The sequence below is a fragment of the Chiloscyllium punctatum genome, chromosome 48 (assembly GCF_047496795.1).
Source record: "Chiloscyllium punctatum isolate Juve2018m chromosome 48, sChiPun1.3, whole genome shotgun sequence".
Taxonomy (NCBI): domain Eukaryota; kingdom Metazoa; phylum Chordata; class Chondrichthyes; order Orectolobiformes; family Hemiscylliidae; genus Chiloscyllium; species Chiloscyllium punctatum.
Window position 1 is genome coordinate 46,006,663 of NC_092786.1, and position 19,822 is coordinate 46,026,484.

The window sequence follows — 19,822 nt, forward strand, 5'->3', positions numbered from 1 at the left end:
GGCTGTGGGCAATTGCACACCACTTTTCCTTATTAGAGAAATCTTTTGTGCATCTGGTTGCACTTCAGCCCCCGCTCCTGATCTGTGTGTACCTGGTGCAGAGGATATGGGTAGATTAGAGGACCTCTTCATTGGTTCTCACCTGAGCCTGGCAAGGCTGACTATAAACAGATCCAGGCAGTGGGCTGTGAAGGGAGTCATAGCTGTTGACTGTCTGCCCCACTTCTGCAGTGACATTCTGCAGAAGAGGGCAGACAGAAGTGGGTGGCACGGTGGCATAGTGGTTAGCACTGCTGCCTCACAGCGCCAGAGACCCGGGTTCAATTGCCGCCTCAGGCGACTGACTGTGTGGAGTTTGCACGTTCTCCCCGTGTCTGCGTGGGTTTACTCCAGGTGCTCCGGTTTCCTCCCACAGTCCAAAGATGTGCAGGGCAGGTGAATTGGCCATGCTAAATTACCTGTAGTGTTAGGTAAGGGGTAAATGTAGGGGTATGGGCGGATTGCGCTTCGGCGGGTCGGTGTCGACGTGTTGGGCTGAAGGGCCTGTTTCCACACTGTAATGTAATCTAATCTAACAGGAGATTACAGGAGAGGGAGCACATAGTGTCCACCAATACTCTCAATGCCTTTAGAGAGACATGGACACCACAGGGGATACAGTGCTTTACTTTCCCATCCAACACCATTTGATTTAGCCCCCCCCTCCTCTCCCTCACCTTTTAATGGCTTGAACTGCCCTTAATGGACTTTGTACGTAAATTAATCAATTGGAAATCACAAATGATTTACTGGCAGTGGTTGATAGATGAAAAAAACCCCACAGATTATGGGAACATATGTGTTTAGTTGTGTGTGTGATAGAACTTCTGGATCTAAATATAGAAAAAATATTATAAACTAATGCTAAAGCATGATGTATGCAGTATAAACCATACAGTACAGACATGGTGGGCTAAATAGCCTCCTCGTGTGCTGTATCAGTCTCTGATTCTAATTTGTATTCATCATAGCAGTTTGCAATAGACATTCTTTGGAAAATATTAACATTTATGTCCCACAATAGTCATCCTGTTAAGGGGTTCAATTTAGAAAATGTCAGCTCATAAATGTCCAAATTAAAGCAAAACATTGTGGTGCTGGAGACTGAAATAAAAACAGAAAGTGCTGGAAAAACATTAACGGATCTGGCAGTACCTGTGATGGGAGAAACAGTTAACATTTCAAGTCTGGTATGACTGACTTTGAACTGAAGAGGCGAGTTCATACTGGACTCAAAACATTAACTCTGTTTCTCACTCCATCAATGCTGCCAGATCTGCTGAGTTTCTCCAGCACTTTCTGGTTTTATCGTAGCCAATAAATGTGTTTAATGAAACAGAATTCATTTGGACATTAGGAAATATTTAATGGTGATCTCACCTCTGCACAGAGGAAGTAAACAATCAGCTTCAATAATTCCTGGGTTCCTTAAGACCAGAGCCAGGCTGGCAGGGAAGATTGTGGTAAATAGGTGCTGGCAGTGGACTAGCAATCCAGAATCGCAGGCGAATGCCTTGCAAGGTATGGGTTTAGGCCACTGTTAGAATATTGCGTGCAATTCTGGTCTCCTTCCTATCAGAAAGATGGTGTGAAATTGAAAGGGTTCAGAAAAGATTTACAAGGATGTTGCCAGAGTTGGAGGATCTGAGCTACAGGGAGAGGATGAATAGGCAGGGGCTGTTTTCCCTGGAGCGTCGGAGGCTGAGGGGTGACCTTATTGAGGTTTACAAAATTATGAGGGGCATGGATAGGATAAATAGACAAAATCTTTTCCCTGGGGTGGGGGAGTCCAGAACTAGAGTGCATAGGTTTCGGGTGAGAGGGGAAAGATATAAAAGAGACCTAAGGGGCGACTTTTTCGTGCAGAGGGTGGTACATGTATGGAATGAGCTGCCAGGGGAAGTGGTGGAGACTGGTGCAATTGCAACATTTAAAAGGCATTTGGATGGGTATCTGAATAGGAAGGGTTTGGAGGAATATGGGCCAGGTGCTGGCAGGTGGGACTGGATTAGGTTGGGATATCAGGTCGGCATGGATGGGTTGGACCAAAGGGTCTGTTTCTGGGCTGTACATCTCTATGACTCTATGAGATGGTGAAATTTGAATTTAATTGTTAAAAACAAAACATAGAAATTAAAAAGAAAGGCTAGGCTAATGACAAAGGTGGAAGTTTGCACGTTTCCCACATGCCTGTATGAGTTTCCTCTGGGTGCACCGGTTTCCTCACACAGTCCAAAGATGTGCAGATTAGTTGGATTGGCCATGCTAAATTGCCCTGTAGTGTCCAGGGATGTGCGGGCTGAGAGATGGATTAGGCATGATAAATGTGGGGGATACGTTGGGCGTGTGTGTGTCTTGTGGAGGGTTGGAGAAGATTCGATGGGCTGAATGGCGTTTTTCAGCATTGTAGGGATTCTATGATTTAACTGCTGTTAACTAACATAGAAACCCATCTGATTCACTAACTCCCTCAGGGAAGGAAACTGCTGCCCTTCCCCAGTTTGAACTACATGTAACTCCAGACTAACAGTGGTATGCTTGATACCTTGGTGATTAGGAATGGATGAACAAATACCGTACATAAACAATTTATTACGAAAAAAATGGAAAAAGAACTGATTAGTCAGGCTGGGTGCTAGATAATAAAAATCCCCTATCCTATTTCGATTTAGGAATAGCTAAAACCATCGAACTCCTGAGGGCAGCAGTCTTGACAATGGGGTGGAACTGAGCTCTTGGAAGGAGTCAGTGACATAGGGAGAGGCATTGCACTCCTAAAGAAGGATTTATAACTTAAAAGAGAATAACCTCACTACAGATAGTTCAGGAGGAGTTGAGAAGGGGAGGCACTGACCGGTGTTGCCAGTGTCAGGTCTCACTGCTGCATGTTGAAAGCCCAGTTGAGTTAGCCCGAGCTGCTGAAACCTGACATCCACTGCACTGCTGTGATTCACTTTGTCCTGCACATGTTCACGAACTGGGAGGAAAGTGACGACTTCCTTACAAGGCATGTGGCTGCGAGGCGAAACCTTGGGACACCCTCCCACCAGCGTCTCCAGCAACCGGCGAGGAGAACCTCTCTCTCTCTCTCTCCCTCTATACTCCGCGCAGTTCGACTGTGGGGGGCGTCACTGCCCTATTGCAGCAGCGTCTCTCCCGGGGTTGGGCGGGGAGTGGGCGGTGTCTTGAGACCCCCCCCCCCCTCGGGGGCCGGGATTTCACATCCAGTCTCCGAGTGTCGGCTGCGATGTTTTAGGGCAGGGGGGACGTGGAGGGTAATTCTCGATGTTTGGGAAAGTGCGGGGTGCCGGGGGCAGTGCGCTGCTCTCCGAGCGGGACAAGGCTCCTCTCCAGGCGACAGCCCTGGAATGTAACGTCGGCCTCTTGGGTTGCCCCGGCTCCGGCAAGTCTGGTAAGAAAACTCTCTCTCTCTTTCTCTCTCCCTCCAGTTCTGCAGAAAGAAGGGTCACTGGATTCAATACTTTAACTCTCCTCCCTCTCTTTCTCTCCAGATGCAAAGTTCCTCCAGCAATTTCTGTTTTTATTCTTCCATCTTTTCACTGATTTATTTTTGTACCCAGCTTGGGGGAATAAGTGCTACCCATCTCCAACTACCAACAGGGGAAGCTGGGCTGAGAGAGTGGGGGGGTAACGTGGGCATTTATACCCAGTCACCTGGGACATCCCAGGTGAAAGGTTTTTTATTCGGGGGGGGGGGGAATCTCTTGGGATTTAAAGAGATGCCTTTTTGCCATTGTTGGGTCTCCCTCCCAACATTCACCGTCAAACCTTAAACACTGATGTTTTTGTTTCTTTAGCTCTGACTGTGAAATTCCTCACGAAAAGGTTTATAAGCGAGTACGATCCGAACTTGGGTGAGTGCCATCGATTCTTTTTCCCTCGCACCTCTTCCTCTACCTGTTCGTGTTTAACTTCAGGGAGAGCTTCGGCAACGCTTTATTTCCATGGAAGTGGGTTTCATGTCGTTGGTTGACACCTGACTGTCCGGTCATTGTAGCCCTGGTTTGGTTCAATAAAGCTGGGAGGGTGCGGGGAATGACTCCAATCGAGCAGAGAGACTGCTGTGTTTTTTAAAAAAATATTGTCGAATCAACTTATTCAGAGATTGTTATGGCACACTTCTGGGGAAGGTGGGTTTGAACCCCGGGTCTCCTGACTCAGGATTAGGGACACTGTCATTGTACCACTACAACCCTCGGCAGTACCTTGGGCTCCCTGTAAATGGTGCAGTCAGCTACGACACTGGGTGATGGCAAGATCTCCATGTTTAGCTCCTCACTTTGAGTCTATTTATTAACTTATTTTTAATACGCAGTTTTGTCTGACAAACCTTCTCATTTGGGGTGGGTTTGCCATTGGGCATTTGGAAAGGGTTATGGAGAGGAGATGGCATGGCATAAGGAGAAGGTAAAGGATGGAGGGGCACAGGGTGGGCATTTGATGAAGGACTTTCACAGGAAAGATGCCAGTTTCACAGCAAATGTTTTGTGGGTCTCCACATATTCATTTATTAGTGGTTGAAGCAAATAGCATTGAATCACTTCAGCTGCAGTTTGATACATGCACCAGGAGGAAGATAGGGTGCTGTAAGGTGGGAGGAGGCAGAAGTGGAGTGGTATACAAAAGCTGACAAAATTTGTGCTGTAGATTCTGTCGAAGTGATCTGAGAGATGGAAGAAGGTAATTGTGATGGGTGCTGTCGTAATACAGGATTTTGGAGGAGACACAGTTCAGAACAGAATTTGTAGTACAGGGCTTCACAAAGTTTAAGGATCAGAACTCCAAATGGGATTGTGAGCTGAAATTTTGATCCCACAATCTCTGAGACAACAATACCTGCTGTGTGTGTTCTAACAGCTGTACCCTCATTCTAATAGGTACCCCTCCTCTCATAGTCCTTACTGATGCATCTCAACAATTCCCAAGCCTCAAATTACGATCACACTGCGAAAATGTTTGGGAAGTGGTGCCATTGTATATGAAAAATGCTGCAACTAATCTGGTTACTGCTGATAGTTTATCTTTGGTTTTATTCAATCAGTAGAAGGAAATGTTTTAGATATTCTGCAGTAGTTTACAGTCTGATATATCTCTGCCAATATGAAACATATTCTTGTATCTATACTCTGTACCAGGGGCAGTTGGTGATATCCAAACACTTTTTTTGGGTTTTTATAAATGCATTATTAATGTATTTAATTTGACCGCACTCACGCATTGATACAAAATTATAGCAGTAATTCATCCCGAGCACCAGTTTTGAACTCTGCTCTTTATGGTTGTGTGTTGTATAAATATGGGAGTGTAAAAAGGCTATGCAAGGAAATTACTTCTGTGTTTTTCAGAAGCACTATAGCTCCTTGCTTGTCATAAAGATAGGATGTGAATCTGTCAACATTCCTCAAGAAAATGTTTGCAATCCAAAAATGAAGATCAAATGGATATATGATGAGCCACTCATATATTAGCTCTTCTGTTTTCAAAGTTCTTGATGTGTTTTGATTGATATGGTATCCAAGGAATGTCCTTTGCTGAAAATACTGTTTTGTTCTAGAGGATACCTACACTACTGAAGAAATTGTGGATCATCAGCCAATCCTTTTAAAAATAATGGATACAGCTGACCAGGTAATAAAGGTTTCAGCAATCAAAGAAGGAAATGTGCAAGATGGTGTATCTGCAATATCCAACCACCCTGACACTTAGCCATTGTTTTACACAGATTCAAGTAACCTAAACCTTTCATTTCCTGAAGAAGTGCTTGAATATGCAGTTAATGAATGAACCATTGAACTTGTCAAATACCTAGTTTTTACTAGGCTGTTTAATATAAAACTTGTTAACTTGGCTCTGGGCTTTACATGTACTCTTTTAATTGAAGTCCAAATAAATTATACAAGACATGTTTTAAGAGCTGTTATGTATTAATAGAGTATTAAAGTAACAAGATTATATAGTAACAACTTTCTAAGAGCAGAATATACAGTACTAGAAATAGAACACTTTTTTTTAATCCCCGCTATCTCATTGAGTCATAGAGATATACAGCACGGAAACAGACCCTTTGATCCAACTTGTCTATGCCGACTAGATATCCCAACCCAATCTAGTCTCACCTGCCAGCACCCGGAAAGATGAAGAGATGTATTTTGTATAAGTTCTTCATTGGCAATGTATCCCTTCTAATTAGCCTATTTTTTATAAAAGATAAACTTCATCAATTAAGGTGCCTAATATAACAGGTATTTGCCCAGTATAATCAAAGGGCTTTGTTAAACTTAAAGTCACTGTGAATCCTACAGAAATTATACCAATGCCTTTTACATTATACATGTTTTGAAACTAATAACTAACTGTGATAGTGTTTATGACTCTAGTGAGACTTTAAGAAGAACATTAATTTAAACTTTCCTCAAGTTGCTTATTGAATCTGCATTAGATTGAACATTTCACAATATTCTATCTTTTTGGAAGACTTCTTTTGACATTGTACTTTTACCCAAGTAGCATTTTTCCCATCTATTAGAACTGAACTGACATGCATTGCATTGGAGAAAAAAAATCATATATTTCTCCCCTTGTAATTCATTTTCAAAAGTGACTCATCAGAATGCAGATATACTTAAACAGGTGTAATTAATTTAGTAATGTTGTTTTTAATTGAAGAATTTTAAAGAACATTGTGAATGCAACATTTTCTGGTCCTTTCAGTTTGATACCTTAGAAGTTTTTTTTGGAAAATAACAAAGAGATATCCTTACAAATGACTGATAACAAATAATGAAATTCATATACCTGAATTGTTTGCTGAGCATGACAATGTTTGTATCTTTAAACATCGTACAATAGTTTGTGCAGTAATAAAGTTATAGTTACAGTTTTCACTAACAGCAGATTGCTTAATTGAAACCAAGAGGAAAAATAAAAAATACGAATGAAAAAAAAAGTGATTCAAGCTGAGGTGAGACTATGAGGAGTGAAATAAGAAACTAAACAAGTGTTTTTAATAAGGAAGAGTCTGTAGTCCAATTCATTGACCTGTTGGATATCTCGCTTGCAAGTATCTACTTGTTCGTGCCTTATGTACAGATACTCCTAGACTTTTTTGTTAATGTGATATATATTAACAGCTGAATAATTATAGCTTCAGAGTAGGTGGTGTGCATGTTACACTTATATAAAATGTTTCTTTTTAACCTTTAACCAATGCAGAGAGTAGCCAAACATTTGGAATCCACTGATTACTGTTTGTTTCAGAACCAAATAATTACGTGTCTTGTATAATTCCTCCTCAATGGCAAAGTAAAGCGAGAGAATTTTGATACTTTGAGTAATTGGTTGCTATATTGTGCTGCATGAGTGAAAATGTGATAAGTATTACAGTTGGACATAAATTTATGCTTTACTGAGTGTGTGTGTGTGTCTATGTTCTTACAAATGTTTTTCAGATAAACCTTTAATTTAGTAATGCACCTGCTACAACTTTATAACACTAAACAATAATTTATATTAAAAATAGGATAAACCAGTGAACTCTGAACGTTACCTGAACTGGGCAAACGCATTCATTGTCGTCTACAGTATTGATAATAGGAAGAGCTTTGAAGGGTGCGTGCATTATCTAAATGTAATTTCTAGTCACGCCAAAGGACTGCCACATGATTATCCCATCATATTGCTGGGAAATAAACTGGACATGGAGAGATACAGGTAAGAAGTATTATTCAAAACTTCAGTGTCTCTGTACTGAAGGAAAAATGATTTGACATTTGGAGATTATTGATCATAAATTTAACCATATCAAAATAGTTGGTGTAGTGGACAGTGAAGGAGGTTACCTCAGAGTACAATGGGACCTTGATCAGGTGGGCCAATGGACTGAGTAGTGGCAGATGGAATTTAACTTCGATAAATATGAAATGTTGCATTTTGGTAAGGTAGTACAGGGCAGGACTTAAACACTTAATGGTAGGGCCCTGGGAAGTGTTGCCAAACAAAGTGACCTAGGGGTGCAGGTGCATAGTCCCTTGAATGTAGAGTCACAGGTAGACAGGGTGATGAAGAAGGCATTTGGCACATTTGCCTTCATTGGTCAGAAAATTGAGTATAGGATTGGGATGTCATGTTGTGGTTATACAAGGCATTGGTGAGGTCATTTTTAGAATATTGTGTACAATTCCGGTCGCCCTTGTAATGGAAGGATGTTGTTAAACTTGAGAGGGTGCAGCAAAGATTTAAAGGATGTTGCCAGAGTTGGGGGTTTTGAGTTAGAGGGAGAGGCTAAATAGGCTGGGGCTATTTTCCCTGGAGCATCAGAGGTTATGGGGTGACCTTATAGAGGCTTATAAAATCATGACTGGCATGGATAGGGTGAGTAGCAAGGGTCTTTTTCCTAGGATGGGGCATCCAAGACTAGATGGCATAGGCTTAAGGTGAGAGAGGAAGTCTTACAAATGGACCTGGGGGGTAACTTTTTCATGCAGAGGGTGGTGCATGTATCAAACAAGCTGCCAGAGAAAGAGGTGGAAGCTGGTATAATTACAACATTTAAAATGGATCTGGATGGGTACATGAAAAGGCAAGGTTTAGAGGGATATGAACCAAATGCTGGAAAATGGGACTAGATTGGGTTGGGATATCTGGTCGGCATGGACAAGTTGGACCGAAGGGTCTGTTTCTGTGCTGTACATCTCTATGACTTTAAAACAAATAGGAACAGAAGAAGCCTACAAAGCTCTCAAGTTTCTACCACCATTCAATGAGATCATGGCTAATCTTTGTACTAACTCAATGAACCAACATTACTTTCTTACCTCCAACCTCTGCTGCCCTTGTGCCACTTACCCAGTGTGGTTAGTGTGTAATGCTGAAGATATACCCTATACCCTGTACTGTATAGAGCTGTCTAGGACTACTGTGTTACACTAATCACTGTGCTTTCTAATTATGTATTTTGAAACAACTCTAATAAGAAATTCATTCATTCTTTTAAAAAGATTTCAGTTTGGTTCTGAAGGCTATTCTTATTTATGTTACCTTTTTGGAAAGAACAGCTGTTTTCTTTCAGTAGAAAACAGAAGAAATTGATTTTAAAACATTCTGTTATAAGGTTCTGGTTATTTTGGGTTTTTTTGCAGATGACAAAAGGAAATGTCAGCCTATGTTTTGACCTTAAATATCTGTACCATATTTTATTAAAAACTATCAAAGTACAACAGAGTTCTTGAAACTAATACACAGTGTAAATTTATTTCAAGTCATCTATATTCCAAGATCCATAATTCTGGCAATGTTAACTCGAAGTATTTTAGGTATTTGCCATTTATTAACCATGAGTATTAACATAATTTGAAAGAAAAATCTGTCTTCTATTTTCAGGCAGGTAAGCAAGTCTGATGGACTGTCACTGGCATCCAAGTATAACTGTTCATTTTATGAAGTATCTGCCTGTTTGGACTTTGAGTCAGTGCAGCACGTGTTCCATGAATTGATTCGTGAGGTGAGGCGAGAGACTGAACGTCACCTTCCTGTCAGACCTCTCTTTATTTCCGAGGAGAAGCCTGTGTTGGGTACTGCCCACCCACCTGCCTTTGCTCATGCTGTTAAACACCATGCACCTATATTTGGAACACAGCGCCTGTCCACTGCCACCTACAAGGAAATTCCCACCATCACTTCAGCTAAGCTGGTCACTGTAAAGTCAGCAAGGGCACAAAGCAAGCGGAGAACTCCCACACTGACCTTACTTAAAGGATTTAAAATATTTTAATGTACTAATCATCACTCTGAATTCCAAAGCTCAATGTATCCCTTTAATCTAGTTAGATCCATAATTCCTTTCACTGGCTAGTAACTGTGGAATTAAAACTGTCATAAAACTTTATGATGTAAATCAAACCAACTGAACAACAAGGACCTCATCTGGGATCAATGTGACCTTTGTTAAGGATATCTGGATATAGGAGAGAGTACATAGACCACCAGCCGTTGCAAATGACATCCTTTGTCTGTCTACCATTGTTGGCTGCCAGCTGTAACATCATCTTTTAGGAACAAAATGTCAGAGAGAAATGTACTTGTTGCAGTGTTCACAGCCAAGGAAGGGAAAAATAAGGTATCTGTTCAGTAATCTGAGAACTATCACCACATGATAATATCACCCCCAATGCATCGAAGATGACAATTTAAGCATTCCTTTACAGCTCATTTCCAAGGTTAAAAATTATTTAAAACCAGCCTTTCAAGAGCTAAAGAAGAACCATTATTCACAATGCTGTTTGTGCTTCAGCTGTTTGACTTAAAAAAAAAAGTTCAGTAGATTTTACATATTTGATAATGAAGAGGAATGCACATAGACTCAATAAATGTACACATGTAATGCTTTCTGTAATCTCTCATCTGTCTGGTTATATGATGTTTGTTGCAGATGATAAAATGAAGCATTTAAGAAAGGAGTTTGCGCAGTTAATGGCATTATCCTTTGTTTTGTATATTCCTGTTGGAATCAGCTCAACTCCCTTCCTTTCTTTTGACCCTTGCTACCACCCATACATTGTTGCCAAACAAGCTGAATTTGGGCACTCTCAAACTTTCCATTGGGCATGTATTTATAAACTGAAATCTAACTGTGGGCTGCATTACTTTATCACAAAGTTAACCATCACAAGGATGGCCAGTGCATAAAAACAAATGTTCAGACTGGTGTACTGGCCAGAATGTACTGGACTGAGTTGGAAGTTAGACAACTTGACTAGCATCTGACCGTACTGTCCTTAGACAGTTGTTGCTTATTGTGAAGTTTTAAATAATGTTCCTCACATTCATAACCAGACAACTGTAGAAAAGTAACCAAACAATATACATTACAATCCAAATGCCATTGACCAGATTGTACTGTGGTTGTACAACTTTCTGCATAACTCCCACAATCTTTCATCCATGTCTCATCAGTGAAAATGCATCACAATTTCTTTATATTTGAATACCGTACATTTACTACATATTTATAGGAGTATACACTCATTGGTTATAGGATTCCAGAGCAGAAACTAATGTGTAATTTGTCAATGATGTCCAATTAATAAACATCCAAATTAGTGTTACTCTTTTGTTTTCTTTTTTTCCATATGTATTTATCATGATATCTTGTAAATATCCCCTGAATTTGGACACTTCCCCATCAACATGGCAGCTCATGTGAGGAAATGCCAATAGCCATGTCCCATGGTCTTTGATCAATCCAGTTAATCTTGTTTTCTTTGTTCTATCCTCATATCATAGCAAGGTTATTTCCTTCCAGTGCTGTTCCAATTTTTCCTTGAAATCATTTGTCATCCTCTGTTTCCACCATGTATTGGAGAGTTCCAGGCCTTTGTCTCTCACTATGCAAAAAAAATTATTCTGACAAAACCTCCCCTCTTCCTTTCCTTACCCAAAATGCTAAATTTGTGTTCCCTAGTTCTTATATTGTCAGCTGATGGCAAGCCCTTTCCTTTGACTATCATACCTAAACCTACCATGAACCTGTATTCACTTGCTCTCATAAGTTCTTCAACCTAGCCTGGTTGTTAAAATTTGCTGGAAATATGGATTGCAGCTGCTGGAGATAAGAGTCAAGAGTGTGGTGCTGGAAAACCACAGCCAGGCAGGCAGCATCCGAGGAGCAGGAGTAGGATCTGAGGAGCCCTTCCTGATGAAGGGCTTTTGCCTGAAACGTCGATTCTCCCTGACCAGCTGTGCTTTTCCATCACCACACTCTCGACTCTGGTAATTAAAATCTATCAACCCCAAAATCATTTTGGAAAATTTTCTTCACGTCCTCTCAAATTCCCATATCTCCTTCCGAAAGTGTAGTGACTAAAACTGAATGCAACAATCTAGCTAATAATTGAGCCTAACCAAAACTTCTCTGGGCTAAATGCTGGCAAATGGGACTAGGTTAATTTAGGATATCTGGTCAACGTGGACAGGTTGGACCAAAGGGTCTATTTCTGTTCTGTACAACTCTATATCTCTACTCAGTACCTCTCATTGCATGTTGCCAAACAAACTGAATCTGGGCAATCACAAGCTTTAGTTACAAATTTCTGGATGTGTCACTTACTATGCTCTCAATGGTGTGATCCACCTCCAAGGATCCAAGCACATGACAAGCTCCCTCTGTCACTGCACACTCTTTAAGTTGTGGGGCCTGGAGTAGGAGTGAAAATTGATTCTTCGAGATTGGAAAGATTCAGATTTTGGGATTTGACTAGCATGGCTCTCAGTTTCTTTTAAATTTTTTCACAGGATGTGGGTGTCGCTGGCTGGACCAGCATTTATTACCCATCCCCTATGCCCAGAGGGCAGTTAAGAATCAATATATTGCTGTAAGTCTGGAGTCACATGTAGGCCAGACTAGGTAAGGAAGCAATTTCCTCCCCTGAAGAACATTAGTGAACCAGATGGGGTTTTCCACAACAATTGACAATGGTCTCATGGTTATCATTGGACTCTTAATTTCAGATTTTTATTAAATTCAAATTCATCACACCATTTGCCATGGTAGGATTTGAACCCGAGTCCCCAGAACATTTTGCCTGGGTGTCTGCGTTAATAGAGCAAGAAAACGAAATGTCGATGTTCCTGCTCCTCGGGTGCTGCCTGACCTGCTGTGCTTTTCCAGCACCAGTCTAATCTCGACTCTGGTTTACAGCATCTGCAGTCCTTGTTTTTACCTGTCTGGATTAACAGCCTAGAGACTAGACCATTCCTCCCCATTGCTGTGGAGATTGGTTTCATGTCCAGTCAAGCGTGGCGGTGGGTTCTCAAAGTTTGTGGAGTAGGGCAAATCTCCTTCACAAGATAGCCTGTGGCTACATCTACAAACAAGTACAAGTTGTAGGACCCCTTCAGTGCAGATACAGGCCATTCAGTCTGCACCAACCCTCCGAAGAGCATCCCACTCAGACCCAGCCTCCACTTTATTCCCAAACCCCTGCAATTCCCCTGGCTAATCTACCGAGCCTACACATCCCTGGATACTGCAGAGCAATTTAGCATGGCCAACCCACCTAACCTGGACATCTTTGGACTGCAGGAGGAAGCCGGAGCACCTGACAGTAACCCATGCAGACACGAGGAGAATGTGCAAACTCCACAGAGACACTCACCCAGGCTAGAATCGAACCTGGGTCCTTGGCATTGTGAGGCAGCAGTACTAACCGCTGAGCCACCATTCCATCCTAGACAAGGATGATCTCTGGGCTTGCCTGTAGAGCTAACACGTGGCCTGTCACTGGGTGCCCACCTCTGTGCAGTCAGAGTACCATACAACCTGGAAACTAGACATCAACTGGTAAACTCCAGTCAATCTTACCAAGGCTCTGATTGTCTAATTAGCTGCCTGGCTCATTCGGGGTAGATCGTTCCTGTCAGAACCTGATGCCATCACAGCACAAATGGCCAGTGTCAGAAAACTGGGATGCCCAATCACAGAGAGCATGATCAGGCCCTAGATCTGTTCCCATCTTCAGTCCTGCTCAGAAGTGTGTTAATGGTTTGTGCTTGGTTCCTGGTGTGGGGCCTCAAACCCAGAGCTTTCTGACTGGCAGACAGGAGTACTGCCAACTGAATCACTGCTGACACATGATCTCAGCCTGGGCAGTAGTGGGAAACCTCATGCTAGCTTCAGCGTCAGGCTTGAAGGAAGTTGGTGGGGGGAAGTGAGGGGAACTTGAGTTCCTACACATGATTAGAGTGGTGCTGGAAAAGCACAGCAGGTCAGGCAGGAAAGTCGACATTTCGGGCAGGAACCCTTCATCGGGAATGAGGCTGGAAGCCTCGGGGGTGGAGAGGGGGTGAGGCTGGGAAGAAGGTAGTTGAGAGTGCAATAGGTAGATGTTAAAGGTGATAGATCAGAGAGGATGGGTATGAAGGACGATTGGCAGGTGGGACAGGTCATGAGGATGGTGCTGAGCTAGAAGGTTGGAACTGGGGTAAGGTGACGGGAGGGGAAATGAGGAAACTGGTGAAGTCCATATTGGTGCCATGGGGTTGAAGGGTTCCAAGGTGGAAGATGAGGCGTTCTTCCTCCAGGCATCAGGTGGTGAGGGAGCGGCGGTGGAGGAGGCCCAGGACCTGCACGTCCTTGGCAGAGTGGGAGGGGGAATTGAAATGTTTGGCCATGGGGTGGTGGAGTTGATTGGTGCGGGTGTCCTGGACATGTTCCCTAAAGCGCTCTGCAAGAAGGCATCCAGTCTCCCCAATGTAGAGGAGACCGCATCGGGAGCAATGGCTACAATAAATGACATTTGTGGATGTGCAGGTGAAACTTTGATGGATGTGGAAGGCTCCTTTGGGGCCTTGGATGGAGGTGAGGGGAGAGGTGTGGGCACAGGTTTTGCAATGCCTGCGGTGGCAAGAGGAGGTGCCAGGAGGGGAGGGTGGGTTGTTGAAGGGCGTGGACCTGACCTGGTAGTCGCGGAGGGAACGGTCTTTGCAGAAAGTGGATAGGGGTGGGGAAGGAAATATATCCATGGTGGTGGGGTCCGTTTGTAAGTGGTGGAAATGTCGGAGCATGATGCAATTTATGTGGAGGTTGGTGCGGTGGAAGGTGAGGACCAGGGAGGTACTGTCCTTGTAATGGCTGGAGGGGTGGGGCTTGAGGGCAGAGGTGTGGGATGTGGAAAAGATGTGTTGGAGGATATCACCAACCACGTGGGAGGGGAAATTATGGTCTTTAAAGAAGGAGGCCATCTGGTGTGTTCTGTGGTGGAACTGGTCCTCCTGGGAATAGGTATGGTGGAGGCAGAGGAATTGGGAATACGGGATGGCATTTTTGCAGGAGGTAGGGTGGGAGGAGGTGTAATCCAGGTAGCTGTGGGAGTTGGTGGGTTTGTAAAAAAATGTCGGTGTTGAGTCGGTCATTAATGGAGATGGAAGGGGAGGGAGGTGTCAGAGATGGTCCACGTGAAGTTAAGGTCAGGATAGAATGTGTTGGTGAAGTTGATGAACTGTACAACCTCCTCGTGGGAGCATCAATGTAGCGGAGGAAGAGTTGGGGAGTGGTGCCAGTGTAACTATGGAAGATGGGCTGTTCTACGTAGCCGACAAAGAGATAGACATAGCTGGGGCCCATGAGTGGGGGGGAGGGGGGGTGCCCATGGCTACCCCTTTTGTCTGAAGGAAGTGGGAGGATTCAAAAGGGAAATTGTTGAGGGTGCCCAGTCGATCACCTCTTTTGGAAATACGTCAATGTTGAAAGACAAGACTTTGGAAGAGAAAAGTAAGTGTGGGGGAATCTCTCAGTTTATTTAATAGAAGTGAAGTTTTGATTTTATGATGGTTGGCACCATGATCTTGGAACAGCATGGAAGAGCAAATGTTTTAGTTCAACCAAAAGCTAGGAATCTGCTGTAGCTCACTAGGTGGCAGTGTATTCCACCATAAGTAATACTAACGCTGCTTTCTCTCTGCAATAAATGAGACCATTATCTGCAACACAGGTTCCAGCTGGGCAGTAGAGTGCTCCGAGGCAGGAGTGTGCTAAATTTGTGGCTAAGTTTAAGATATCAATTTCCTGAATTAGGGATGGGCAGGAAAGAAAAAGGACTTTATGAATTTGGGTTGGAACTCAGCTGGAATCCCTGTCAAATTCTATAGGGGGAAGGAGACTTTTACTGACTGCATTTATTGTGGGGACTGCTCCAGACTACACAACAAATTCTACCTTCACCTCCTTACAAAGTAATTCCAGATTTTCCATCGCTAAGAACGAATCTGAGGTGCATTCGTAAAGCCACTAGCAGGATCTCGGAAAAAAAAGCTAATCTCAGAGAGAGATTCGATCACTTTAAAATATCAAGAAATTGCTCCTATTGGGTTCCCTGCAGTGCAGAAAGAGGCCACTCAGCCCATCAAGTCTGCACTGACTCTTAGAGGGATATCCCTCCCTGACCCACACCCCTATGAGCCTGCACATCCCTGGACAATTTAGCACAGCCAATCCACCTAGCCTGCAAATCTTTGGACTGTGGGTAGAAACTGAAGCACCCAGAGGAAACCCATGCAGGTACAGGGAGAATACACAAATTCCACACAGACAGTCACCCAAGGCTGGAATCAAATTTGGGTCCCTGGTGCTGTGAGGCAGCAGTGCTAACCACTGTGCCATCATGCTGCCCATGTGCCATGTTAATATAAATGAAGGGCTATCTGAAGTAACCTCATATAAACAACTGGTTTGCTATTACCTAAATGGATGCAACCCTGGGATTTGAAATGTTCAGGTTTTGCAGTGTCGCAGCTAGGGATGGACAATAAATACTGAATGATCCAGCGAAACCTACATCCCCCGAATGAATTTTAAAAATTCAATCAAAGCTATCTTCTTTCCTTTATTCTTGTATGGTATGTGGGTGTCACAGACAAGGCCAGTGCTTGTTTCCCATCCCCAGTTGCCCTTGAGCTGATTGGCTCTTTGTGCCACTTCAGAGGCCAGTTAAGTATCTTCATTGCTGTGGGGCTGGAATCAAGGTTAGAATGCCACATTTCCTTCTCAAAAAGGGTGTTAATGACCCAGTCGGGTTTTACAGTAATGGTTACATGGTCATCATTCTAGCTTGAAATTTCACCATTTAACATAGTGAGATTCAAACCCACCTCCCTAGAATATTGATACCCAGGGTTCCAAAGAATAATCGGACTTGAAACATTATCTGAATCTCTCTCCAGAAATGTTGCCAGACGTGCTTAGTTTCTCTGGAAAAGTGCAGCAGGTCAGGCAGCATCCAAGGAACAGGAGAATCGACGTTTCGGGCATAAGCCCTTCTTCTGAAGAAGGGCTTATGCCCGAAACGTTGATTCTCCTGTTCTTTGGATGCTGCCTGACCTGCTGCGCTTTTCCAGCAACACATTTTCAGCTCTGATCTCCAGCATCTGCAGTACTCACTTTCTCCATGCTTAGTTTCTCTGGCATGTTCTGTTTATTCCCTAGAACATTAACCTGGCTCTCTGGATAATTAATCCAGTGGTAATACCATTAGCCCACCACATTCTGGAAATTAACAGTGTCTTCCTGAATCTGGGGAAGAGTTCAAGCAGAAGTACACCCAACCTTGTCTTGTGTTAGTCAAATAAACATTCTAATACATGTTTATTTAAATCAAAAATAACACTTTTTCTCTTGCAAACTGAACATGATGCAGGAGTTTTGCTAAATAAATAGTAAATATAAAGAAGAAAATGATGTGGCAGATATAAACATACCTGCTTTTTAAATAAAATGTAGGTGCTGAAGATCTGAAATAAAAGCAAACAATATTGGAGAAACTCAGCAGGACTTGCAGTATCTGTAGAGAACGAAACAGCATTAACCCTTTGAGTTTTTTGCATTCCAGTGAAGAGTTATACTAGACTTGAAACGTTAACTCTGTTAGCTTTTCATTGTTGCTGCCAGGTCTGCTAAGTTTCTCCAAAACTTCCTGCTTGTAAATTTGTTTTGTGATAGCAGTGTTGTGATATGGTGGCTCAGTGGTTAGTACCTCTGCCTCACAGTGCCAGCGACCCAGGTTTGATTCCAGCCTTGGGTGACTGTGTGGAGTTTGCACATTCTCCCTGTGTCTGTGTAGATTTCCTCTGGTTTCCTCCCACACTCCAAAGATGTGCAGGTTAGGTGAATTGATCATGCTAAATTACCCATAGTGTTGAGTGCTTTAACAGAGGGAAATGGGTCTGGGTGGGTTACTCTTTGGAGGGTTGGTGTGGACTTGTTGGGCCGAAGAGCCTGTTTCCACACTGCAGGTAACCTAATCAGAGATTATTAATTATTTCAGCTCATATAAAGTACCTATGATTTTAGGTACATCTCAGAATGAGACCCCATGACACCTGTGACAATTTCTGCTGAGTTAGAAAATGTTAGTAAGAACTGACTATGTGGCATTACATAGGTTATGTTAAAACACCTGCCATAGCTGCTTCTAACGTAGCCTGTAGGTGGTAAGAAGTGTTACAGACCAGACTGGAGTTTCATTACTGAATATTCAGAAGCTGCTCCATTGAAAAAGTCTGAACAGGGCAAGATTTTATATAGTCATACAGCATGGAAATCGACCTTTTGGTCCAAACAATCCATGCTGACCATAATCCCAAACCAAACTGCTCCCACCAGCTTGCGTTTGGCCCATATCCTGCCAAACATTTCTTATTCATGTATTTATCCAAATGTCTTCTAAATGTTGTCACTGTACCCGTATCCACCACTTCCTCTGGAAGTTCATTTCATACACGAACCACTCTCTGTGTAAAAAAAAAGCCCCTCGTGTCTTTTATAAATCTTTCACCTGTCACCTTAAAAATCTGGTCTTGAAATCCCCCACCTTAGGAAAAAGACACCTGCTATCCTCTTGATCTATACCCCTCTTGATTTTATAAACCTCTATAAGGTCACCTCTCAATCTCCAACACTCCAGTGAAAGAAGTCCCAGCCTATCCTTATAACTCATAGCCTCCATTCCCAGCATCACCCTGGTAAATCTTTCCTGAACTTTTGCAGCATGGAAACTTTGTGCCTACACTGATGTTGCTTCCACATGTACGAACAGCAGAGAAAATATTCTCTTCTGTATCCCCAGAAACATTTTGAAGAGTAGCACAAACTTACTAAAAATAAGTTCTTCAATTTTCTGTACAGATGAAAATATATACTCACACCTTTAATATCTTTTAAACTGGGAAGATGAGAAGCACTTTATGCTATATCATCTCCTTCCAATCTTTTCTATGAGCTAAAGCTATTTACGTTGCTGGATAATGTTCTTTCATTCACATAATAAATCATTTTTTTATGCATGTTTCATTAGCCATGGAATGATACAATGGGTCAGAATTTCAAAGAAGGGATAGGACAATTGATGGATTTTTTTGTCAGTTCAATTACTTTGCTGGAATCCTGAGCTGATAACAGCATGGAGAGGACAAGAGGTGCTGCTGGAACCGTGACACACAGAGGGAGGAACTGCCTTGCCAGCTTAATGAGATTTGCAAAGACACTGACAAAGAGTAATGTGAATACTTTTCCTTCTCCAATTATCTGCCCGAAGACAGGTGATTGGTAATAATCTAACCACAGCGAAGCGCAGTAATTGTACTACAGGAAGGCAGGTGATTGGTGATATTCTAACCACGGTGAAGTGCTGTTATTGTACCATAGGAAGGCAGGTGATTGGCGATATTCTAACCACGGTGAAGTGCTGTGATTGTACTACAGGAAGGCAGGTGATTGGTGATATTCTAACCACGGTGAAGCGCTGTTATTGTACCGTAGGGAGGCAGGTGATTGGTGATATTCTAACCACGGTGAAGCGCTGTGATTGTACCATAGGAAGGCAGGTGATTGGTGATATTCTAACCACAGTGAAGCACTGTGATTGTACCATAGGGAGGCAGGTAATTGGTGATATTCTAACCACGGTGAAGTGCTGTGATTGTACCATAGGGAGGCAGGTGATTGGTGATATTCTAACCACGGTGAAGTGCGGTGATTCTACCATAGGAAGGCAGGTGATTGGTGATATTCTAACCACGGTGAAGTGCTCTGATTGTAACATAGGAAGGCAGGTGATTGGTGATATTCTAACCACAGTGAAGTGCTGTGGTTGTACCGTAGGGAGGCAGGTGATTCGTGATATTCTAACCACGGTGAAGCGCTGTGATTGTACCACAGGAAGGCAAGTGATTGGTGATATTCTAACCACGGCGAAGTGCTGTGTTTGTACCATAG

The 19,822-nt window shown here is 42.8% G+C and overlaps 1 protein-coding gene across 1 annotated transcript; it reads left to right on the forward strand.

Moving 5' to 3' along the window:
• The first annotated feature begins 3,127 nt into the window (after window positions 1-3,127).
• rasl12 (RAS-like, family 12) lies at window positions 3,128-11,162 on the forward strand. The gene is made up of 5 exons (XM_072565121.1): window positions 3,128-3,451; window positions 3,858-3,914; window positions 5,615-5,688; window positions 7,580-7,770; window positions 9,439-11,162. Exons 1-5 carry the CDS (start codon window positions 3,325-3,327, stop codon window positions 9,827-9,829), a joined length of 840 nt encoding a protein of 279 aa, XP_072421222.1. The 5' UTR covers window positions 3,128-3,324; the 3' UTR covers window positions 9,830-11,162.
• Window positions 11,163-19,822: the final 8,660 nt, after the last annotated feature.